This window comes from Hypanus sabinus, unplaced genomic scaffold (assembly GCF_030144855.1).
Source record: "Hypanus sabinus isolate sHypSab1 unplaced genomic scaffold, sHypSab1.hap1 scaffold_457, whole genome shotgun sequence".
Classification (NCBI taxonomy): domain Eukaryota; kingdom Metazoa; phylum Chordata; class Chondrichthyes; order Myliobatiformes; family Dasyatidae; genus Hypanus; species Hypanus sabinus.
In genome coordinates this window covers 332,967-358,996 of record NW_026781330.1, presented here as the reverse complement: position 1 = coordinate 358,996, position 26,030 = coordinate 332,967, and the positions used below count along the sequence as shown (strand labels likewise).

General features: G+C 47.2%; 1 protein-coding gene across 1 annotated transcript; it reads left to right on the top strand.

The window, feature by feature from the left end:
- The first annotated feature begins 897 nt into the window (after positions 1-897).
- Positions 898-24,223, top strand: LOC132389003 (oxidized low-density lipoprotein receptor 1-like). Its single transcript, XM_059961420.1, has 8 exons — positions 898-907; positions 3,347-3,466; positions 9,138-9,257; positions 15,684-15,800; positions 16,518-16,742; positions 21,353-21,495; positions 22,049-22,113; positions 23,564-24,223. Exons 1-8 carry the CDS (start codon positions 898-900, stop codon positions 23,751-23,753), a joined length of 990 nt encoding a protein of 329 aa, XP_059817403.1. The 3' UTR covers positions 23,754-24,223.
- The last annotated feature ends 1,807 nt before the right edge of the window (positions 24,224-26,030 follow it).

The window sequence follows — 26,030 nt, the reverse complement described above, 5'->3', positions numbered from 1 at the left end:
CGGGAGTGTGTGTTGGGATGGTGTTGAGAGAGCCTCAGGTAGTTTCTGATGTTCACTGTTTTTCTTCCATCTGAGCCTAATGTATCGTATCTGGAAAATAAAGTATACCCCTCTCTGAGACCCTTCACCCGATTACTCTCTCAACCAAACTATCCTTCCCTTTCCCACTTACCCCTCTACTTCTCTTTTCCACCTCATCTACTCTCCCCTCACTCGTCCTCGGTCTTCTTTGCTCCTCATATCATCCTCTCGTTTCCCCTGTATCCATGTTCTCCCCATCACAGCCCCTTCCCTCTCTGTCCCTCCTTCAACCACTCTCCTACCTCCCATCTCCACAACTGACGCTCTCTGTTCCATTCTCTCTCTCTCTCTCTCTCTCTCTCTCTCTCTCTCTCTCTTGCTTTTCCCCGTCACCCCTCCCTCTCACACTTTCCCACCCTCTTTACACCTCTCTTTCCTCCCTTTCTCTCCACTCTCGTTCTCTCCTTTGCACTCGTCCCCTCTATCGCTCCCTTGGTCTCTTCCTCTCTCTCCCACTTCCATCACGTATATTTCAACCACCCCACTGATCACGTTTACCCTCTATCCCCTTCTGTTTTCCCTCAGACCTCTTGCTGTCTCCCATCTCTCTCTCCACCTCTGTTAGTCTTCTGTCCGTATTCCCTCTTTTACTCTCCCGCCACCCCCCATTCTCTAACACTCTCTCTCACATTTTCTCGCTTTGTCTTCCAGATGGTCTGACCTCCACCTACTCAGAGCTGATGATTGGGAAAGGCGAGCCCCCCAGCGATCATGATGTGGAATCGTCCGTTGCCCCGGGACCGGGCGAGTGGCCAATCACTATACAGACAGGTCAGAGTTCTCGACAATGAAGACACTCTGGGGAACTTGCGCGTCATGTGCCGAAGTACCCAAGTTTTTAATGCTTCCGCCTCGACCGTTTCACATTCAGCTCGTTCCGTAGACTGACCACCATCTCGATAACAAAAGGCTGTCCATCGACTCCCCAATTAAATCTCTTCCCTATCTCACCTCAGTCCTGCGCGCTTCGGTCCATAATTCCCCAAGTCTCTCGAAAATAGCTGTGTGTATTCACTCCGTCTGTGTCCCTCGTGGCTTCAGAAACCTCTGAAAGGTCACCCCCTGCCCTACAAGGTATATTTTTGCAATCAGCCCAACCTCGCTTCGTAACCCAGACTCTGGAGGCCCGGCAACATCTTCCTCTGCACTCTTTCCTGTTCGATTGCATCTTTCCCAGAGCAGGACAATCAAAGCTGAATAACGTACCCCGTGTGCGCCCTTACCGACGTCCTGTTCAACTACAACACGACCTGCAGTATTGTCTACAGTTTTAGTCACCAAATTACAGGAAGGATATTAATAAGTTTGACAGAGTGCAGAGAAGATTTACAAGGATGTTGCCGGGACTTGAGAAACTGAGTTAAACCAGTTGAATCAGTTTGAATCAGTTAGGACGTTATTTCCTTGAGCGCAGAAGAATGAGGGGAGATTTCATAAAGGTATATAAAATTATGATCGGTATAGATAGAGTGAATGCAAGCAGGCTTTTTCCACTGAGGCTCGGGGAGAAAAAGGAAAGCAGAGGACATGAGTTAATGGTAAAGGGGGAAAAGTTTAAAGGGAACATTGTGCAGGTTTCTTCATACAGAGAGTGGTGGGAGTGTGGAATGAGCTGTCAGATGAAGTGGTAAATGTGGGTTCACTTTTAGCATTTAAGAAAAACTTTTACAGGTACATGGATCAGAGGTGTATTGAGGGAGATGGTCCAGGTGTAGTTCAGTGGGACTAGACAGAAAAAATGGTTCGGCACAGCCAAGAAGGGCGGAAAAGCCAGTTTCTGTTCTCCAATGTTCTCTGGTTCTCTGGTTCTGGTCCCGGCTCTTATCGTCTTATGGTCTAATGATTTTCCAGAGCGATATACCATCTGGAACCTAACAGCTACCATCCCGACCTGATCCGTTCTCCACAATTCAAATTAGTCAGACAGATCTCTTTGTTTTCCACGTCATCTTCCAGTATACACAGCCATCTGGGCCTTGTTAATAGCCGTGTTATAGTCTATCTACACTCCATCTAATCTCCGTGCCTGATCTGTCTTACCTGGTCAAATTATCCCGACAAGTCAACCTGGGTCTCACACCACCTAGAATTCTCCTGCCTCTTCTATCATTCACCCGCTCTATCATCCCCTTTCCATCCCTCTATCAGTGCTCAGTGATCCTTCTCTGCCTCTCCCAACCCTCTCTTCCATCTTCTGGAGTTATCTGCCTTCAGGGAACTTGTGAATGGATGCTTTAAAGTCAGTGTGCAGTATGCCCACCAATCCGAGCAAATCAGTCAGTCAAATCCCCCTGGTCACCACACTATTATACAGAGTGACCTACAAATTGTAAGCGAGAAATGCCTTATTGAGTTCCCACACTCATCAGGTCTACTTCCCAGTTCCAATGAAACGTCCTGGTTCCTCACTCATGATACAGAGATACTGTTCCGCCCGTGACCACAAAAAACTGCAAGGCTCTGTGGACACAGCTGAGCACAGCACCGAAACCAGCCTCCCCTCCATTGACTCTGACTGCTCTCCCTGCTGCCCCGGGGAAAGCAGCCAGCTTCATCAAAAATCTACCTTCACCCACCCCCACCCATCCCTCTTCTACAACAACACCATGGACAGGAAGTTATGAAAGTATGTATCATCAGAACATAGAACAGTGAATAATCTACAGCACATTACAGTTCCTTCTGTCCACAATGTTGTGCCGACCATCTAACCGACTACAGAGACTGCCTAGAAATTCCCTAGCCGCAAGCTCGTCATATATCCAATCTTTGAGAAAAGAATGTTTCATACAATAATAGGAGCAAAATAGTACAAATATAATCCTCTGTCTTTCCACTCTCTCTCGCTCCCTCTGTCTCCTCCTCCCACTCTACCCTCTTTCGATATCGCTTTCACACTTCTCACTCCCCTTCACTATCCTCTCTCCCTATTCTCTATCCGTCTCTCCGTCCTAATTCTTTCCCCTTTCCCTTTTCCCATGCTCCCCATTTCCAGCAGATCGCCCCAATCTCACACCCTCTTTCCCTCTCCATTCACTCATTCCACTCTTTCTCTCCTGCTCGATTTCCCCGTGTTTCTCTTCCCACTTCACTCTCTCCCGCAGCTCCTCTCCCTGCCTCTCAGCCCTGTCTGTCACCCTCACTTAACACTCTCTCGTTACTCTCTCTCTCCCTCGCTCCTGTTCAACCTTTTTGTTCGCACTCGCCCCATTTTCTAACGATCTCTCCTCCTCTATTCTCTCTCTCTCTTCTCATTCTCTCGTAGAGAGTCTGACACCCACCTACTCAGTGGTGATACTTCCAAAAGACGAGCCTCTCATCAATGAGAATGAAGATCCTCCCACTGCCTCGGGAACCGCCGAAATAACAGAGACTGCACAAGCAGGTCAGAGTTCACAATAATGACGTCATGCTGAATATGTCACGTGCCCGCTGCCAAAGTATTCTAGTCCTAACGCATCTGCATCGATCACTTCCTCCGGCAGCTCGTTCCAGCTTGTACTTAAAAAAAAAGAAGTCGTCACTCGGTTACCCTGTTGAAGGTTACCCTCTTTCTGCTATCATCTTAGACCTGTGCGCTCTGTTTCTCGATTCTCCAAGCCTAGAAGAAATTACTCTGCGCATTCATCTGTTCTGTTCTCCACGTGGTGTTATACACATCTGTAAGTTCACCCCTGCTCTCCAAGTTGTACAGTCACGACCCGCCCAACCTCTCTCTGTTACTCAGTCTCTCGAGCCCCGGGACACCGCACTCCAAGTGTAGTCTCACCGACGGCTTGTGCAATTGTAGCGTGATCTCTTGCCTCCCCTACTCAGTAGCAGCTCACGAGGGCCGACGCGTCAGACACGTTTTTCGCCGCCCTGTCTACGTATGACATCACTTTCAGTAAATTGTGTACCGTACTCCTAAACCCCTATGTTGTATAAAATTTCACCTTCTTCTTCTTCTTTCTTCTTCTTCTTCTTCTTCTTCTTCTTCTTCTTCTTCTTCTTCTTCTTCTTCTTCTTCTTCTTCTTCTTCTTCTTCTTCTTCTTCTTCTTCTTCTTCTTCTTCTTCTTCTTCTTCTTCTTCTTCTTCTTCTTCTTCTTCTTCTTCTTCTTCTTCTTCTTCTTCTTCTTCTTCTTCTTCTTCTTCTTCTCCTCCTTCTTCTTCTTCTTCTTCTTCTCCTCCTTCTTCTTCTTCTTCTTCTTCTTCCTCTTCTCCTTCTTCTTCTTCTTCTTCTTCTTCTTCTTCTTCTTCTTCTTCTTCTTCTTCTTCTTCTTCTTCTTCTTCTTCTTCTTCTTCTTCTTCTTCTTCTTCTTCTTCTTCTTCTTCTTCTTCTTCTCTTCTTCTTCTTCTTCTTCTTCTTCTTCTTCTTCTTCTTCTCTCTTCTTCTCCTCCTCCTCCTCCTCCTCCTTCTTCTTCTTCTTCTTCTTCTTCTTCTTCTTCTTCTTCTTCTTCTTCTTCTTCTTTCTTCTTCTTCTTCTTCTTCTTCTTCTTCTTCTTCTTCTTCTTCTTCTTCTTCTTCTTCTTCTTCTTCTTCTTCTTCTTCTTCTTCTTCTTCTTCTTCTTCTTCTTCTTCTTCTTTCCCCCCTGAACTTCCCTCCCCTTACCTTAAAGCCAGGTCCTCTTGTACTGAGCATTTGTGCCCTGGGGAAGGGGCGCTGGCTCTTCACTCTATCTATTCGTCTCAATATCTTCTGTACCTCTATCATGTCTCCTCTCATCCTCCTCCTCTCCAAAGAGTTAAGCACTAGCTCCCTTAATCTCTGATCATATTCCATGCACTCTAACCCAGACAACATCCTGGTAAATCTCGTCTGTACACTTTCCAGTGCTTCCACATACTTCCTTTAGTGAGCCGACCAGAAATGGACACACAGTACTCCAAGTGTGGCCTGACCAGTGTTTTATAGAGCTGCATCATTACAGCGCGCCTCTTAAACTCTATCCCTCGACATATGAAAGCTAACACCCCATAAGTTTCTTAACCAGCCTATCTACCTGCGAGGCAACTTCCAGGGATCTGTGGGACATGTACCCCCCCTGTTCTCTCGGCTCCTCCACTCTACCAAGTATCCTGCCATTTACTTTGTACTCTGCCTTGTATTTAGTCCTTCAAGGTGTACCACCTCACACTCTTCCGTGCTGATCACCATCTGGCACTTTTCAGCCGACTACTGCATCCTATTAATGTTTCTCTGCCATCTTCTACAATCTTTCACAACACCACCAACCATTGTGTCGTCTGCAAACTTGCCAATCTTCCAATCTCCCGATTGCCCCCTCCCTCCTTTTCTATCTGCTCCATTCCTTCTCCGTCTCTCTCTATCTCCCTGTCTTCCATCGTCCACAGCGATCTGCAATCTGGGACCTTGTGAACTGACTTATTAAATTCAACGTTCATTACCAATCCGCACAAATCAGTCTGACAAATCCCCCTGTGACCCACACCATTCTACAGAGCAGCCTATAAAGTGGAAAAATTAACCGGCCTCATTGTGTTCCTTGCAGATCACGTCTGCCACCCTGTTCTCATGAACCTCCCTGCTTCATCAATCAAAATACAGAAACCGCTCCACCAGCGCCCGCAGGAAACTGCAGAGCGCTGTGGACCCAGCTTAACACATCTCTGAAACAAGCCTTCCCTGCATGAACCCTGTCTACTCTTCATGCTGACCCGTTAAAGCTGTTAACAAAGTGTTGAGCTTAGAGCGTGGATGAGTACATGGAGATATGATGTGGTGATTATTACAGAGACATGTCTGGCTCAGGGACACGAATGGTTTCCTTTAAGTGCCGGGTTTTAGATGCTTCAGGAAGGACAGGGAGTCAAAAGTGGTGGGTGTGTGGCACAGTTGAACGAAGATAGTGTTACAGCTGCAGAGAAAGTGGACGCCATGGATGGATTGTGTTCGGAATCTCAATGGTCGGAGGTTAGGAACAGGAAGGGATCAATAACTTTACTGGTGTTTTTTTTAATAGTCCGCTCAATAGTAAAAGGAATATCTAGGAGCAGATACGGAAACAGATCCTGTAAAGGTGTCAGAATAACAGAGTTGTCGTGATGGGAGATTATAATTTCCCAAATATAGATAGGCATCTTCCTAGAGCAAAGGGTTTTGATGTGGTCGGGTTTGCTAGGTGTGTTCAGGAAGGTTTATCGACACAATTTGTACATAAGCCTGAAAGGGGAGAGTCTGTACTTGATTTGACATTGGGAAATTAACCAGTTCTGGTGTTAGATCTCTCAGACGAAGCGCATTCTGGAGAAAATGAACATATTTCTTTCTCCTTTACATTAGCATTGGAGAGAGAGAGGAACAGATGGAAAAGCTTTTAATTGGAGTAAGGAGAATTATGAGGCAAACAGGCAGGAAATTGGAAGTGTAATTCGAAACAGGTGTTCTCAGGGAAAAGTACCCGAGAAATTTGGGAAATATTGAGGGGATATTTGTGTCGTGTTCGGTATAGGTACGTTCCAATAAGACAGTGAAGTTACGGTAGCAGGCAGGAACCGTGTTGTAGAAAAGTTGTAATAAATCTAGTGAAGAAGAAAACAAAAATTACAAAAGTTTCAGGGAGCTAGATAATGTTAGAGATCTAGCAGTTTGTAAGGCTAATAGGAAGAATCTGCAAAAATAACTCTCTTCTCCTAAACTCTACCCCAGGATTCATGAAGGCCAATACACCGTACGCCTTCTTAACCAGAGAATCAACCTGCGCAGCTGCTTTGAGATTCGTTAGGACTCGAACCCAAAGATCACTCAGATCCACCAAACTAACAGGCTCCTTGCCATAAATACTATATTCTGCCATCGTATTTGACCTACCAAAATGTACAAATTCTCACTTATCAGGGTTGAGCTCCATCTGCCTCTTCTCAGCCCAGTTATGCATCACACCAATGCCCCGCTGTAACCTCTGACAGCCCTCAACACTATCCACAAAACCTCCAACATTTGTGTCATTAGCAACATTACCAAGCCATTACTCCACTTCCTCATCCAGGTCATTTATATAAAAAAATCACGAAGAGTAAGGTACCTAGGTGAGTTCTCTGAGGCTCTCCAATGGTGGCCAATTGCCACGCAGAATATGATACCTCTACAACCACTCTTTGCCTTCTGTGGGAAAGCCAGTTTTGGATCGACAAAGGAATGTCACTTTGCATCACTTGTCTCCTTACTTTCTCAATAAGCCTTGCATAGGTTACCTTATCAAATGTCTTGCTGAAATCCATATACACTACATCTACTGCGCTTCCTTCCTCAATGTGATTAGTCACATCCTCAAAAAATTCAATCAGGCTCGTAAGGCAGGACCTGACCTAGTCAAAGCCATGCTGACTACTACTAGCCACATTATAACTCTCCAAATTCAATCAGGCTCGTCAGGCGCGCTCTGACCTTGTCAAAGTCATGCTGACTACTACTAGCCACATTATACCTCTCCAAATTCAATCAGGCTCGTCAGGCGCGCTCTGACCTTGTCGAAGTCGTGCTGACTACTACTAGCCACATTATACCTCTCCAAATTCAATCAGGCTCGTCAGGCGCGCTCTGACCTTGTCAAAGTCGTGCTGACTACTACTAGCCACATTATACCTCTCCAAATTCAATCAGGCTCGTCAGGCGCGCTCTGACCTTGTCAAAGTCATGCTGACTACTACTAGCCACATTATACCTCTCCAAATTCAATCAGACTCGTCAGGCGCGCTCTGACCTTGTCAAAGTCATGCTGACTACTACTAGCCACATTATACCTCTCCAAATTCAATCAGGCTCGTCAGGCGCGCTCTGACCTTGTCAAAGTCATGCTGACTACTACTAGCCACATTATACCTCTCCAAATTCAATCAGGTTCCTAGGCAGGACCTGAACTTGTTTAAGCTATGCTGACTACTGCTAGCCACATTATACCTCTCCAAATGTTCATAAGTCCAGTCTCTCAGGATCTCTCCATCAACTTGCCAACCACTGAGGTAAGACTCACTGGTCCACAATTTCCTGGCCTATCTCTACTCCCTTTCTTAAATAAAAGAACAACATCCGCAAACCTCTAGTCCTCGGCATCATCGCTAGTGGGTTAGAAACCCCCTCCCTATCCCTCCCCCACAGTAGCATGGGGTACCTCTCATCCGATCCCGGCGATGTATCCAACTTGATGCTTTACACAAGCTCCAGCACATCATTTCATCACTACAATCACCAAGATCTTTTTTCCATAGTGAATACTGAAGTAAAGTATTGATTAAGTGCCTCTGCTATATCCTCCTATTCCACGCACCCTTTCGCACAATCATATTTGAATGTCCTACTCTTTCTGGTCTTATCCTCACGCACTTCACATACTTGGAGAATGCCTTGGGGTTTTCCTTAGTCCTGTCCGGCAAGGCCTTGTTATAGCCCATTCTGGCTCCACTAATTTCCATCTTAAACTCCTTCCCATTAGCCTTATAAGTTACTAGTTCTCTAACATTTCCCTCGCTCTCTGAAGCTTTTGTAAGTTTTTCTTTTCTTCATGACTAGATTCATTACAGGCTTTGTACACCACGGTTCCTGTCCCCTACCCTACCCTACAGGAACTGCAGCTCGACGCACCAGGCGCGGATGTGGCCGTCCGAGAGGCTGTGTATCTCCTGGACTTCCCACATCCAACACGCAGTATAGAATGCCGGCCTTACAGACATACTTCCTGTTCTATTCCTACAGGTAGCTTACCACGTCTCGATCCGTTATTGCTGGAGCCCGAATGTACCAAAGCCCCGACCACTCTGTCTCAGATCACCGCTTTGACAACCGCTCCTTAGGTGACCGCTCCGCTTGGCAGTGTCTCCCTTTTGTGGCAGAACATTCCCTGCTACCCAACTCACGATTGGTGCTCCGGTTACAGCCACTGACAGGCCACGTACAATGGACTAGAGTTCTCGAATCCCCCTTTATAAATAACCACTGCAGAACTACGAGAATTCCCATTTCATAAAGATCTGTTGACGCCGCCAATAGCCAAAGTACATTCTCTGCCAGTCTCTCAACCTTTTATTTCTCTGTCTCTCTCTCTCATTCTCTCTCAGACGGTCTGAAATCCACCTACACAGTGCTGAACCTGCCGAAAGACGAATATCTCGTGGAAGAGTACGAGGATCCTCCCATTGCCTCGGGACCCGCCGATGTGTCAGTGATTGCACAGGCAGGTCAGTGTTCAGAATAATGACGTCACGCTGAAGGGATCACGTGCTTTACGCATCAGTGTACAAGTTCTGATGCATCTGCTTCGACCACTTCCTCTGGCAGCTCGTCCCACAGACGGACCACTGTTTGGGTAAAAACAAAGTTGTCAATCTTGTCTCCACTTACGGCTGTCACTGTATCCCTGAGCGCTTTGGTCCACGATTGTCCAAACCTGGAGAAAGATTACACTGTGCGTTCACCTTGTCTGTGCCCATGTTCTTTTACACAATTCCCTCAGGTCACCTCTGCAGTCCAAAGTATAAAGTCTCCATAACTCAGTCACCCGAGTCCCTGCAATGTCGTGGTAAATCTCCTCTGTACTGCCTCCAGCTCAGTGGCAACTTATCCAGGGGAAAGTGAGGGAAACGGAACTCTCTACTCCAAGTGTGGCCTCACTGACGGCTGTACATTTCCAACGTGACCTCCCTACTCCTGGACTCATTGCCCTGACTGATGAAGGGCGGCTCGACTGACGCCTTCTTCACCGCCCTGTCTACCTGTGACTCCACTTTCCAGGGACCGTGTAGCTGTACTCCTGGGTCCCTCTGTTCTACAACACTCCCCAGGGTCCCTGTTTACCAGTGACTCCTCTTTCAGGGAACCGTGTCCCCATACCACTAGGTCCCTCTGTTCTAAAACACTCCCCAGGGTTCCTGACTATCTGTGACTCCACTTTCAGCAACCTTGTATCTCTGGGACCCTCTGTTCTACAACACTCCGGAGGGTTCCTGACTATCTGTGACTCCACTTTCAGCAACATTTTATCTCTAGCCCCGTTCCATAATGTTTCCCATGGTCCCTCCCGTTGACCGTGCAAGTTAGAACACAGAACATAGAAAAACTACAGCACAATACAGGCCCTTCGGCCCACAAAGTCGTGCCGAAAATGTCCATACCTTAAAAATTAAGAGGCTTACATATAGCCCTCTAAGCTCAATGTACTTATCAAAAAAAAAAAACCCTTTAAAAAACCCTATCGTTTCCGCCTACACCAACCATTGCCGGCAGCCATTTCCAAGCACGCACCACGATTGAGTAAAAAAAAACTTACCCGTGACGTCTGCTGTGTACCTACTCCCAAGCACGAAAAACCTGTCTCCTCTTGTGGCAACCATTTCAGACCTAGGGAAAAAGTCTCTGACTAGCCACACGATCAATGCCTCTCATCATCTTGTACACATCTCTAAGGAGAAAATGCTGAGTTCACTCAACCTATTCTCATAAGGCCTGCTTCCCAATCCAGGCATATCCTTGTATCCATGTATATTCCCGCTGCACCATTTCTATGGCTTCCACGTTATTCCTATAGTGAGTCGACCAGAACTGAGCACAGTACTCCAAGTGGAGTCTGACCAGGGTCCTATATAGCTGCAACATTACCTCTAGGCTCCTAAACTCAATCCCACAATTGATGAAGGCCAACACACCGTATGCCCTCTTAACCACAGGTTAAACCTGCGCAGCTGCTTTGAGCGTCTATGGACTCGGACCCAAAGATCACTCTGATCCTTCGCACTGTCAAGAGTCTAACAATTAAACTATATTCTACCATCATATTTGACCTACCAAAATGAACTACATGAAACATATCTGGGTTGATCTCTAACATTACCTAGCTCTCTGAACCTTTGGTAAACTTTTCTTTTTCTTGGCTAGATTTATCACAGCCTTTGTACGCCACGGTTCCTGTACCCTACCATAACTTGCCAAAAATAATTCACCTCATTGGAACATACCTAGACAGAGTTCCACACAAATATCCCCTGAACATTTGTTACCTTACTTCCGTACTTATCCCTGAGAACATCTGTTTCCAATTTAAGCTTCCAGTTTTCTGCCTGATAGTCTTATAATTCCATTACTTCATTTAAACGCTTTTCCAACTTCTCCGTTCCTATCTATCTCCAATGATATTGTAAAGGAGATAGAATTATGATATCTATCTCCAAAAGTTCTCCCACTGAGACATCTGACACCTGACCAGCTTCATTTCCCAACACGGGATCAAGTACAGGCTCTCTCTAGTGGGCTTATTTACAGATTGTGTCAAGAAATCTTCCCTGACACAAGTTCTACGCTGTTGTTTGCCTTCCTGAAATACGATAGCTCAAACTAAACTGCATGTGCTGCTGCTCGGCCTACTGACTCAGCGAATCGAGATCCCTCTGTAAGTTATAATTGTTTTCACTGCTTAAAACGCCAGAAGCGTTAATGCCATATGCTAGACTACCTACCGTGTGTTGTATAATCCGCTATAAATGGTCGATATAGTTGAGAAAGATCACTGGTCCCACCACAGACCACCCATGAACAACGCTAGGGACGGACTTAATGTCTGAGAAATGAACTGCAACCCTAAACCTTGTCATCCTTCGTCCAAGCCAATTGTATAAATAATCAGCCATCCCTCCCAACGTTGCGCACCATCTCCTGGAACGGTATACCATCTGGCATCTTGTTAAAATCTACGTACAATACATCCAGCACATCAACCTGATCAGTCCTCCACAATTCAACTGGTCAGACAGATCTCCTTGGGTTCCACATCATCTCCAGACCAGTCTACTATCTGAGACCTTGTTAATAGCCATGTTCAAGCCTATGTATGATCTGTCCTCCCCATTCAAATCCGCAGGACATATCTACCTGGATCTCACGCCACCTGTCATCTCTTTTTCCCTTCTCTATTCTGTTCTCCCGCCCAGACTCACCGCTCCATTCTTTCTCGGACTCTCTGTACATTTCTGTCTCCCAACTTCCAGAGTGATCTACCATCTGGGATCGTGATACTGGACTTCTCAAGCGTCCATTATAGCTATCAATCCGGACAGTCAAATTCCCCTGGGTCCTCACACCGTTACACAGTGTAGTCGACCAAGTGAAAAAAAATGTTTTATTTCTTCCATGTTCACCATGTCTACTACCCTATTCTCATGAAGCGTCCTGGTTCCTCACTAAAAATATAAACACTGCTCCGCCCATGACTGCAAGAAACTGCAGAGCGTTGTGGAAAGAGCTGAGCCCAGCTCCGAAACCAGCGTCCCCTCCATGAACTCTTTCTACGCATACTGCTGCTCCGATAAAGCACCCAGCGTCATCAAAGGTCCCTGGACATTCTGTCTTCTGCACCTCCTATCGGAGGGCAAATGCGGAAGCATGTATCAGGAGGCTCAAGGACAGCTTCTTCACAACAGTAATCAGACTAGTGAACGGACCCCTAATACGATAAGATGTACACTTGACCTCAAATCTTCCTCTTCGTCGCTCTTGAACCTTTTCGTCTGCCTGCACTGCAATTTCTCTGTAATTTTGATACTTTATTCTGCATTCATGATTGGGTTACCTTGTTCTACCCCAATGAAGTGACCTGTATCTATGGATGTGGGTGGGATCTCTCCTGTCTGTGATGTATATAAACGATTTGGATGAGAATGTAGAAGGGTGGTTTGGTATGTTTGCAGATAATACTTTGATAGAGGCCCTGCAAATAATTCAGTAGGACATGGATCATTTCTGATATGGGATGGAGGAGTGGCAGATGGTGTTTAACCGGGACAAACGTAAAATGTTGCACCTTGGCAGGTCAGAAGTTCAAAGAAAGATCACTACTAAAGCCAAAACCCTACAGTGTGTTCTTTAGCAGAGCGATCTTGCAGTCGAAATCCATTGTTCTTGGCCATGCTTTCTGTTGTGAAGTCAAAGAAGGCTCACATCATGATTGACATTATTAGTTGGGGTACTGGGTTTAAAGGTTCGGCTGCTACAATGCAAATTTATAAAAAAATATTGTTATGCTTAGTCAGGCGTGATGAATCTCATTGCCAAATGTGAAATGTCTAACACGAGAGGGAATGCATCCTGAACAGCATTCATCTGCGGGACTGGCTCGTCTCCGATGCAGGATCTTCCAAACACGCAAAGCCTTGTTAAATGTCCAGGTTCTCACAAGTTTTGGCCACAGACAGCAGTTCCCAGTGCGGAATCCTGGGTGACACTACCAGTCACGGACATCCGCCGCCCTCTGTGTTCTGTGGACAAGACAGAACCGAAACCAAATTGACAATTCACTGTGAATCCCATTCATCGCAATCTGGTAAATGGCTCTCCCATGATAGAGACTTTGTCAAAGGCCCATCTACCGTCAATCCTTTAACTCTTCCATACTGTTCGGGTCATATTTCACCGGTTTTGACATTTGAAAACAGTAAGAACACTCCAAATGCCACTTGTTTGGCCGAAATTTGATGACGTTCCCTAAAGTGGCAAAAAATGTGCGACAATTAAAATATTTAAATATTTTAAACCTTTCTGCAGGTGCTACAATTTTTTTTGTATATTGAAGCTGTTCCGGGTCACATTTGACCCGTATATATTGAAATGGATGTTACATCTCTGAAACATTCATTAAGGATTAATCACCCATTTATTTACACATATATAACACATATAACAATCACAGCACGGAAACAGACCATCTCGGCCCTCCTAGTCCGTGCCGAACTCTTAAGCTCACCTAGTCCCAACGACCCGCACTCAGCCCATAACCCTCCACTCCTTCCCTGTCCATTTACCTATCCAATTTTACCTTCAATGACACAACTGAACTGGCCTCTACTACTTCTACAGGAAACTCATTCCACACAGCTATCATTCTCTGAGTAAAGAAATGCCCTCTCGTGTTTCCCTTAAACTTCTGCCCCTTAACTCTCAAATCATGTCCTCTCGTTTGAATCTCCCCTAATCTCAATGGAAACAGCCTATTCACGTCAATTCTATCTATCCCTCTCAAAATTTTAAATACTTCGATCAAATCCCCCCTCAACCTTCTACGCTCCAATGAATAGAGACCTAACTTGTTCAACCTTTCTCTGTAACTTAAGTGCTGAAACTCAGGTAACATCCTAGTAAATCGTCTCTGCACTCTCTCTAATTTATTGATATCTTTCCTATAATTCGGTGACCAGAACTGCACACAATATTCCAAATTTGGCCTTACCGATGCCTTGTACAATTTTAACATTACATCCCAACTTCTGTACTCAATGCTTTGATTTATAAAGGCCAGCGTTCCAAAAGCCTTCTTCACTACCCTATCTACATGAGACTCCACCTTCAGGGAACTATGCACTGTTATTCCTATATTAATGTCGGATAAGCTATTTACACATTCTAAATAGATCTGTGGTTCAAAATATTGGTTATGAGGGGTTTCTCGGGCCGGGTCAAAATTGACCAGGACCGTGCTGAGAACGTATAGAATATGAACTCACTGTAAGGGTTAACACTGCATTGAGCTGCGTGATCAACCCGAGATCCATTTCCCGTCCACAGTTACGGGTTCTGCCGTTAACTGTTTCCGGTCCCTTCACATTTAATGCCCCTGAAGAAAACACCTCACACTTACCTGAGTTAAACTCAGTTTACCATTTTTCCATCGAGCTCTGCAGCTGATCCATACCCCACAGAAACTATTGGCGATATTCCGCAGTGCCCACAGCACCACCATTCTTTGTGTCGTCTGAGATTTTACAACCATCCATCTCTATTTTCATACAGGACAATCATACACATCACAATCACCGGATTGTCCTGTCGTATATGTAGACCACTTTTCCACCTCGTTATTCATCTTATTTTTCTCAAAATCTATTTAGTTTTATTTTTTATTGAAACAAACTGTTCGGGATAGGTTCTCCCGGCCATTCCGGTCGCGCTGCTCCGATTTATTCCTTTCCTAATGACTGTTCAATTTACAATAACCAATTAACCGATAGTCCGGTATGTCTTTGGACTGTGGGAGGAAACCAGAGCGCCCAGAGGAAATCCACTCGCTCATGGGGAGAAATTGGAAACTCCTTGCGGGCACCGGCGGGCATTGAACCCGGGTCGCTGGTACTGTAAAGCGCTGCGCTAACCATCACGTGCCCGCGCCGCCCTTCTCCTTGTCAGCAGCCACAAAACAAAGAAACACAATGGAGCCCACGAAAATCCCCACAACATGTTCATCCCCACAAGACCGTCATTTAATCATGCATGAAAAAGTAACAAAGCGGACAAACAATAATACAGCTACGAGAAGTAATAAAACCGTGACACTATCTCTTTCTAGTCTTTCGCACCCCCTCTCGCTCCCTCCCTTTCTCTTCCCCCTCTCTCTCCCATTTTTTCCTACCCTCACTCCCTCTCTTCTCCACTCTTTCGCTGTCTCTCTAACACACATCAAATTCCCTATTAAAACTGAACATAGCTTCCTCTTTTCACGCCACCTTTCCCTCTTTCCTTTCTCCTCCCGTTTCTTCTCACCCATTCTCTCACATTTTCCCGCCCATCGCTCCCCTCCCATCATCCCTTTTCTTCTCCCTCTGTTTATGTGATTTTTCTGTCCACAGATCTGCGTAAACAGGAGCCGAACAAGAACATCGGAAATAGACCGGACCGTAAGATCCGCCTACTCTGCCTAGTTCTTTCCGTGCTCATCGCGATAGTGGTCGGGCTGTCGATCCACGGTGAGTCGAACGGACTCCGGTTGGAGTCAAACCGTAAATTAACAGTGTGGAATAAAACATGAATGTAAAATCTCACAGTGACCCGGACTCGTCGCTCAACGTTTACCTCACCACATATCTCACCATGGCCCTGACACATACCGTTCAGTGCCACCGACACGTGCCTCACAATGAGACCCTCACTTTCCTGACGGTGAAACTGACACTACACTCACCTGGATAGGGACACACCTACCATAGCCATGACATGCCTCTCACCGTGACACAGACACACCCCTCTCTGTGAGACCACCACACCCCATACCACGACAAAGATACTCCACCAACCGTGACACCACCACGCCCCTCATTCTGAAATTTCCCTCGCCGTGACATCGAGATACACTTCATTGTGATCCGGCACAACTCTCACCGGGGCACAGAAACACCTATCACACCGACACTTTCCTCACAGCAACTCGGACATGACCGATACTGACGTGGACGCCCATTGTAACATCAACAAAACCTTCACCGGGACAATGATATATTCCTCAGCGTGACACAGACTCGCCCCTCAAAGTGGCGCCGACGACTCTCACTGTGCCACCATCACGTCCTTCACTGTGACGCCCTTCACCGTGACGCTGACACAACACTCTCTGTGACACGTTCGGTAGCGTGACGCTGACTCACGTGTCACTGTAAACGCTAAACATCCTTCACCATCTCTCTCAGTATCACAGATTCGTCAGTCAGAGATCACCACCGACCGAAACTACCACGAGTTAAACTCAACTCTTCAATCCAAGATAGCTGAGATTTCTGCGCTCAATTCTAGTTTCTCCGATCTTAAACGAAGGCACAGCGATCTCCGTCACCAGTTCACTGAGATGGAAACGAAGTACAGATCTGTCAACGAAACCGAGGCTGAAATCTGTGAATTGTCGACCAGCGGAAGAGGTGAGGCATCATCCCCCTCTTTCACCCGCTCCTCATCACAGGGCAGGCATGAAGTGTCACTCTGTGCCTGACATCGGGAGTGTGTGAAGAGGTGGTATGGAGGGAGATTCACTATGTGTTTGACCCGGTGAGTGTCTGATGGGACCGTGTGGAGGCCGCTTCCCTCTGTGTCTGACACTTTGCTCTATAGTGTGTTGAGAAGCTGTAGATGGACAATCTCTCTCATTCTGAGACAGCGGGAGAGCTAAAACCGCGAGCCGACTGATTTATTCCTAATGACTGTTCAATTTACAATAACCAATTAACCGATAGTCCGGTATGTCTTTGGACGGTGGGAGGGGGAAGGTAATTTCTTCGGCAGTTTGAACGAGACGTTCAACCGCATGAAGGTCGGCCTCGGAGACAGAGCGAGAGTTTAAAAAGCGAACAGATAATTGGAGTGGGCGACGGAGAAGTGGGAGACAGAGTAGGAAGGGTTTGGCTTATTCAGAAGGTCGGCCTATTCAGACAGTCAGAAGGCATAGAATCCAGGGAAACCTGATCAGGTGAATTCAGAATGGACTTGCCTGCAGAAGCGGAGGGTTGTGGTGAAAGGACGACATTGGATTGGAGGGTTGTGACCAGTGGTGTCCAACAAGAATCGGTTCTGGGACACCCAATTTTCGTGGTTTTTATTAACAACCAAGATGTGGGGTAGAATTGTGGGCTAGAAAGTTTTCAGACGAAATAAAGTTTGTTGTTGTTGTAGTTAGTTTAGAAGGAGCCAATGATTTCGCAGAGTCATTGATAGGATGCAGAAGTTAGCTAAGCAGTGGCAGATGGAGTTCAACCCGGAGAAGTGTGAGGTGGTACACTTTGGAAAGACAAACTCCAAGGCAGAGTTCAAAGTAAATGGCAGGACACTTGGTAGTGTGGAGGAGCAGAGGGATATGGGGGTACACGTCCACAGATCCGAGAATGTTGTCACACAGGTATATAGGGTAGTTAGGAAAGCTTATGGTTAGTCAGATTTCATCAGTCGAGGGATAGAGTTTCAGAGTCACGAGGTAATGATGCAACGCTATAAAACTCTGATAAGGCCACCCTTGGAGTACTGTGTCCAGTTCTGTTCGCCTCACTGTTGGAATGATTCTGAACCATTGGAAAGTGTACACAGGAGATTTAGAGAGTATGGATTATGATCAGAGAATAAGGGTGCTAGGGCTTTACTCTTTGGAGAGAAGAAGGATGAGAGGAGACATGATAGAGGTATGCAAGATGTAAAGAGGAATAGATAGAGTGGACAGCCAGCGCCTCATCCCCAGGGCACCACTGCTCAATACACGAGGACATGGCTTTAGGATAAGTGGTGGGAACGTCAAAGGTGATTTTAGAGGAAAGTTTTCTTAACTCAGGAGATGGCTGGTGCATGAAATTCACTGTCTCATTCAGTGGTGCAGTCAGAAACACAAGAGAAATTTCAGAGACTACTAGGTTTATGTTGGAATTTAAGTTGGGGTGATATATGAGAGAGACGGTTCAAGGGTCGGTATGTAATAGTGTGTTGCAAGACCTGTACTATCGTGCACTATTCTGCATTCTGTGTCTATGTCCGTTTCTCGGCTGTACTGAGGAAGTTTCTTTCCGTGGAGTGTGTGATGGGGACGTGGAGAGAGAGATTCACATTGTGTCTGACCAAGGATGTGTATTATCGGAAGGTGTGCAGGGAGATTGAATCAGTGTCTTGTTGTCTGACGCATAGTGCGTATGATGAAAATATATGGTGAGAAATGGGGTGGGTGATTGCGTTTTGGGGGAGGGGTCATGTGTGCGTCTGACACAGGGAACAGTTATGCGTGACGGGATGGTGTATCGCTCTCTCTCTGATAGCAGGGTCGTGTTATAGGACTTTGCTGAGGGAGATTCACTCTGTGTCTGACCCCTGGAGTGTGTGTTGGGACGGTGGGCAGTGAGATTCACTCTGTGTCTGACCTCGGGAGTGTGTGATGGGACGGTGCGGCGGGAAATTCACTCTGTGTCTGACCCCGGGAGTGTGTGATGGGACGGTGTGGAGGGCGATTCTCTTTGTGCCTGACCCCGGGAGAGAACGTTGCTCAAGGAGTTTCATTCCTTGCCTCTTACGTCTGCTTGATGAGGCGGTGTGGAGGGAGCCACAAGAACGTGTGATGTGACAGTGAGCAGCGTGCAGTCTGAACCCATGCCTGTATGATGGGGCCGTAGGGAGAGAGAGCTTCACTCTGTCTGAACTCTGTTGGGTATTACCTAACAGTGTAAGGGAGTTTCTCTTTGTGTTTGTCTCCTGGATTCCATGATGGGACACCGTTGAAGGAGATTCCCCCTGTGTCTGACAAAGGAGTGGATGATTGGAAGTTGCGGTAGGAGCTAAATCCTGTGTCTCATCCCGGGAGTGAGTGACTGGACAGTGTGGATTGAAGTTCTGTTTGTTGCTGTCCCTCAGGCAGTCTGTGATAGGATGGTGGGAAGGAGATGTGTAACTGACTGCTGTAGTTTATGATGGGACGGTGTTGACGGAGCTAAAGCTTGTGACGGGTACCGAAAGTCTACAATGGGTGTCGTGGCGGGAGATTCAATTTGAGTCTGACACCAGTAGAGTGTAATAGGACGGTGAGAAAGCATATTGAGTCTGTCTACGGGAATGCGTGACAGGAGGTTGTTTGTATCTAACTGCGGAAACGTGTAATGGACAGTTTAGAGGGAGCTTCAAACTGTGTCTGAGCCCAGGAATGTGTGCTGGGACGTGGTAGAGGGAGCTTCACTCTGTGTCTAACACTGGGAATGAATGATGGGACGGTTAGAGTGAGCTTTATATTGCATCTGATGCAGTGTTTTTGCGATGGGATGCTATGCAGGGGGCATCACTCTGTGTCTGACCCCTGGAATGTGTCTTGGGTGAGACAGGAGGGAACTTCACTCCGTGTCTTATACCGGGAGTGTCTGATGGGAAAGTGCAATGCGATGCTCACACTGTGTTCAACCCCTGGGACTGAGATGGGAGAGGTGCGTTACTCCTCGCCTGACGTCCATGTTCTGTGAAAGAATGTTGTGGAAGATGCTTCACTCTGTGACTGAAACAGTGTGCGTGTGAAGGAATGCTACGGAGGGAGCATCACACTGTATCTGATCCTTGGCGTGTGTGATGGGATTGTGTGGAAGTGCTCCACTTTGTGACGGACACCGTGTTGTTTGTTGGTGTGGCGGCTGCAATCACCAGCCTCACCATATTATAGTGCCCTCTCGCCTATCATCTCCCTGATAATCTAGCAAACGACTGAGCTGTTGCATTACACCAGCCTAGATGGGGCTGGATAATTGGAATGTGCCATTCTGCGACAGCCAGAGATGTATTCTCTGGAGCTGCTTCATTCATGCCGTATCCTTTTAAGGAGAGGAATGATTTCTGTCCCCTGCGATTCACTATGGACTGGCCAGCATCGAATATAAACCCACAGGCAGGAGGAGTGGTGTGTCTATTGGTTTGAGAAGTATTTTCAATATTGTTGTAAACCAGTGCCGTTCTGTTTAGCTGATTGAAGTTCGGACTCTAGAACGGTTCTGTTGATATTGTAAACATTTTGTGTATTAAAACCCCTATTTTCTCACCTTTACCTGCTTACCCAGTTTTATGCTTACCCTGGACTTTCACAGTTCGGGTCTTGTACAGAGAGCATCAGCCCGGCCTGGCAGTGAAAGTGACAGATGGGGCAGAGTGGAGGGAGCATCACTGTGTGTCGGGCCCTGGGATTTTGTGATGGGTTGGTGTGGAAACATCTTCAGTCTGTGCCTAACGCACCGACTATGTCCTGCGACTGTGCTCTGAGATCTTCCCTCTGTGTCTGATGCCGTGATGCGGTTTGCCAGAGTGTTCTGGGAACTTCTCTGCATGTCTGATATCGGGTTTTCTGATGGAACAGTGCAGAGGGAGATTCACCGTGTCTCTGACCCGGCGAGTCTAAGTGATTGGACGTTTCGCTGACATCTTCAATTTACAACTGAACTCAGAAATGTGTGATTGAACGGTTTGGGGAGAGGAAGCTGTGTCTGACACCAGGAGTGTGATGGGAAAGTGTGGAGGAAACTTCACTCTGTGGCTGACAGCCGAGAATATGTTTTGAGAGAGTGTTTTGGGAACTTCACTACATCTCTGCCATCGGGAGTGTATGATGGGACAGGGCAGATAGAGCTACACACTGTCTCTTACGCGGCGAGACTGAGTGAACGATCGGTTCGCAGAAAACGTCACTTCACAACTCAGCCCATACATGTCTGACCCCGGGAGTGTGTGATGGGATGATGGGGAGGGAGATTCGCTCTGTCTGAGCCCGGGAGTGTGTGATGGGACGGTGTGGAGGGAGATTCACTCTGTGTCTGACCCCGGGAGTTTCTGATTGGAGAGTGTGTAGGGAGATTCACTTTGTGTCTGACCCCGGGAGTGTGTGATGGGACGGTGTGGAGGAAGATTCACTCTGTGTCTGACCCCGGGAGTTTCTGATTGGAGAGTTTGTAGGGAGATTCACTCTGTGTCTGACCCCGGGAGTGTGTGATGGGACAGTGTGGAGGGAGATTCACTTTTCTGTGTTCCTGAATTCCAGAGCAAGCGTGTTCCCAGGATTGGATCAGAAATGAAGACCGGTGTTATTTCATATCGACGTTTACAATACCTTATGATGGAGCGAAAGAACTTTGTTCTCACTTGGATTCAAAGCTTCTTGAAATAAATTTTATAGAAGAAGAGGTATGTGTCACATCGACAGAAGATATATCCACACCAGATCGAATCTCCCTCCCCAATGTCCCGTCACACATACCCGTGGTCAGACACAGAGAGAATACCCCTGCACACGATCTCACCACACTCTGCCGGGGTGAGACTCAGTGTGAAGCTCACTCCACGCCGTCCCATCACGCACTTCCGGGGTCTGACCCTGAGTGAATCTCCCTCCACGCCGTCCCATCACACATTTCCGGGGTCTGACCCAGAGTGAAGTTCCCTGCACACAGTCGCGGGGTCAGACACAGAGTGAATCTCCCTCCATACCGTCCCTTTGCGCACTGCCGAGGTCAGACACAGAGAGAAACTCATTCCACACTGTCGCATCACACGTTCCCGGGGTCAGACAGAGACTGACGCACCCTCTACACTGTCTCTTCACACAATCCCGATTTCAGACACAGATTGGAACTCCCTCCACGACGGCCCTGCGCACTCTCCGCGTGTCAGGCAGTGAATGTCGCTCCTTAGATTGTGCTCGATTTCAATTATTAATGACAGCAATTTAATTTCACAGAAATTTGTTATCGAAGCTGTCAGCGAACAAGACAATGCATTCTGGATCGGAAAATGCAAAACTGGGTGAGATTTGTTCTTATATTGGTTTTGAGGAGAAAACGGTCCGTGGGTTCTATTCGGGGACTGATACGGGATACGAGAAGGGAGCGGACGGTGGGAATACTTTGGGTGCTGGAATGAGAGTGGGAGCTGCAAGTATTTTCGGGACAGACACGCAGCGTTGAGATACAGAGTAGATCAGTGACAGACTTGTAGTGAATCAGACATGCTTGTGGGGAAATTAGAACAGTGGGGATCAGTTTGGAGACAGACATGTTTCCACGGGGAGTAATTCGGGGTGTTTGAGTATCCCGTGGACTAACACGGACCGTGGGCGATGCCGGGGCTTTGAGAGTAATTTGTGGAGTTGCACAGGCCTGTAGGGAGGAGGTGGGATCGTGGGGCTCCTCTGGGGACTGTCAGAACTCTGTGGGTAGAGAGTTGGACAAGGGATTAATCTGGGGCCGACACAGGAATACAGAGAGTAGGTAAGTGAGAGTGTTTTGGGATGTTGTACAGGTACGTGGGAAGAGAGTGGGTCTGTGACAGTAATATAGGGACTGACACCGGTCGGTGAGGAGTGATTGAGGCAGTGGGAGTATTTTGGTGACTGACACCAGTCGATGAGGAGAGATTGAGTCAGTGGGAGTATTTTGGGGACGGATACCGGTCGGTGAGGAGAGATTGAGTCAGTGGGAGTATTTTGGGGACTGACACCAGTCGGTGAGGAGAGATTGAGTCAGTGGGAGTATTTTGGGGACTGACACCGGTCGGTGAGGAGAGATTGAGTCAGTGGGAGTATTTTGGTGACTGACACCGGTCGGTGAGGAGAGATTGAGTCAGTGGGAGTATTTTGGAGACTGACACTGGTCGGTGAGGAGAGATTGAGTCAGTGGGAGTATTTTGGTGACTGACACCAGTCGGTGAGGAGAGATTGATTCAGTCAGAGTATTTTGGGGACTGACACCGGTCGGTGAGACGAGATTGAGTCAGTGGGATTATTTTGGGGGCTGACGTTGGTCGCTGAGGAGAGATTGAGTCAGTGGGAGTATTTTGGGGACGGATACCGGTCGGTGAGGAGGGATTGAGTCAGTGGGAGTATTTTGGGGACTGACACCGGTCGCTGAGGAGAGATTGAGTCAGTGGGAGTATTTTCCAGACTGACACCAGTCGGTGAGGAGAGATTGAGTCAATGGGAGTATTTTGGGGACGGATACCGGTCGGTGAGGAGGGATTGAGTCAGTGGGAGTATTTTGGGGACGGATACCGGTCGGTGAGGAGGGATTGAGTCAGTGGGATTATTTTGGGGGCTGACGTTGGTCGCTGAGGAGAGATTGAGTCAGTGGGAGTATTTTGGGGACCGACACAGGCCGGCTGTTGAGAGATTGTGTCAGTGGCAGTATTTTGGGGGCTGACACCGGACTGTGCTGCAGTAGTGTTTTCTCTTTTAAAATTGTTTTCCCCTCCTCGACAGGGAAGAGGCCTCTAACGTCGTGTACAAGATGAGCGCTGGAAAGTTCGAATGCGGTGAATGTAAATCTCCTCGGATTGGCAGTTGCAAAAATGATCTGCACCGTTTCATTTGTGAGAAGCCCGCACCTTTGTGGCCGGATATTCCTGAAAATATCCGGGATCTCTGTCAAAAGCTCGTGGGGCCGACTTAAATCTAGTGACAACAAACTCTTCCCTCCAGCACAACTCCCTCACATACTCTGACTCCATCTCCTCTGCCCCTCGCCCTCACCCTATTCTTCTCTTTCCACCTATGGCACTCTTAGTCGACATCTCGCTCTCTCTTTACCCTCGGACCTCCAAACTCGCTCTCTCTCTCATAACTCCTCCACTGCTGTCTCTCCTTATTTCGTTCCCATATTCCTTCCCTTCACTTTCTTGCCTCCCTCTCCCAGTATCTAAGGACTGTATCACATGTTTACCACCTGACTCATTATCTGTAACTTATCCGCCTTGAACTTTGTACCTTTGTATGATCAGTACGTGGCATGAATGTTAAATTAATGTAAGGTGCAAAAAGTTAAAAAATAGTCCCGCAAAAATGTCGAGGCGGTGCTCCTACATTCAAAAGTGTGATGCGTAGGTGAAGAAGGTGTTCCAGGATCGTTGAGCTTCCAGTCTTCTCTGTCTCTGTCCCGATGGTAGTACTGAGCAGGGAGCTTGTCCCCGGGGTGAGGGGCCTCAGTGATGGATGCCGCCTTGTCGAGGGATCGCATCTTGACGATATCCTCGATGCTGGGGAGGGTTGTGCCCGTGATGGAGCTGTTTGATTCTACACCGCTCGCACGCCTCTTGCGACCTTGTGCATTGTAGCCTCGACACCAGGCGGCGATGCAAAATCAGAATGCTCCCAGCGATCACTTTCTCGTCTTCAATGAAAGATCAAATCCTCTCCAACTTCAACCTCTGTAATTCTTTCTGTAACGAGAGACCTATGGTAGTAATGGGAAGTGTAGAGTATGGTCTGGAATACACTGAAACCCAGACTCGAAAAGTGCATATCGCAAAGAATAGTTCTCGAAATGGATTTCCTCCGGTTGAGCACTGAGTGCTCAGCTCGGTGACGTCAATGACAGACTTTCCATGAAGCAATGTTGACAGGTAATAATGAGTTTTAAAGGGAAAGTGTCAGCACTCTGCACTCCGGGGAATGGGCGTGCCGACATTTGGAAGCCTGGCGCTGTTCAGTCGGGAACATGACACTTCTGCGTGTTTGCATGAATGTGTTGGTCCCACCAAGACAGATCCACTGAGATGTTGACACCCGGCAACACAGGAACCTAAAATCAGACAATGAGATACAGGAGCAGAATTAGGCCATCGAGTCTGCTGCGCCATTTCATCATGTCTGATCCAGGTCCCCCTCAGCCCCAATCTCCTGCATTTTCACCGTATTCCTTCATGGTCTGAGTAAACAACAATCTGTCCACCTCTGACTTCAATACACGCAATACAGCCGCCTGTGTAATGAATTCTATAGATTTACCATACTCAAGCTAAATACATTCCTCCCAATCTCCGTTCTGAAAGGACGGATCTCCATTCCGATGTGGGTCCACTGGTCTTCGTCTGTCCCACCACGGGGAACCTTCTGCCACATCGACTTTATCGAGCCCTTTAAAGATTCGGTCGATTTCAACAGCAGCAACCCTCCCCCCGCTCCCTCATACTTCTGAGTTCCAGCCATCAAACGCTCCTGATATGATCAGCGATTCAATCCCGGAATCATTCACGTGAACTTCCTTTCAGCCCTTCCCAATGCAAGCACATCCGGCCGGATTAGATAAGGGACCCGGAACCGCTCACATTACTCCGTAAGGTCTCACCAGTGCTTTATAAAGCCTCAACTTTACATCCTTCTTTTTGTATTCTAATCCTCTTGACGTGAATGCTAACATTGCACTTGGCTTCCTCGCCACCAACTTCACCTGTAAGGTAACTTTTTGGGAATCCTGCACGAGATCCCTCACGTCCCTACGCGCCTCAGTTTTTGAATTTTCTCTTCATTTAAAATTTTGGTCTATTTGTTGGACCAAAGTGCATGGTCATACATCTCCCAACACAGCAATCCACCCGCCGCTTCTTTGCCCTTTCGCTAAATCTCTCTGAACCCTTCTGTAGCTTCTCTGCTTCCTCAGCAACACCTGTAGATCGGTGACGTCACTGCCGATCTGCACTGACTGAGAATTCCCTATGAAGATCTCAATCTTCCAGTTGCAGAGGGAGGTACATTCGCCCAAAAATTGGGGCTTGTGGATTAGAACTGTGGATATGATGATGCTGACCACCGGACTGTTGTCAGCCAACAGCAGCCTGACGTTGGTGATGTAATGTCCAGCTGGAGTTCGCCGAATTACAGCGGTCACGTCGTCTATGGATTGGACGAGATATCACCAGCCTCTCACAGCACATAACATTGCATCTGTGAG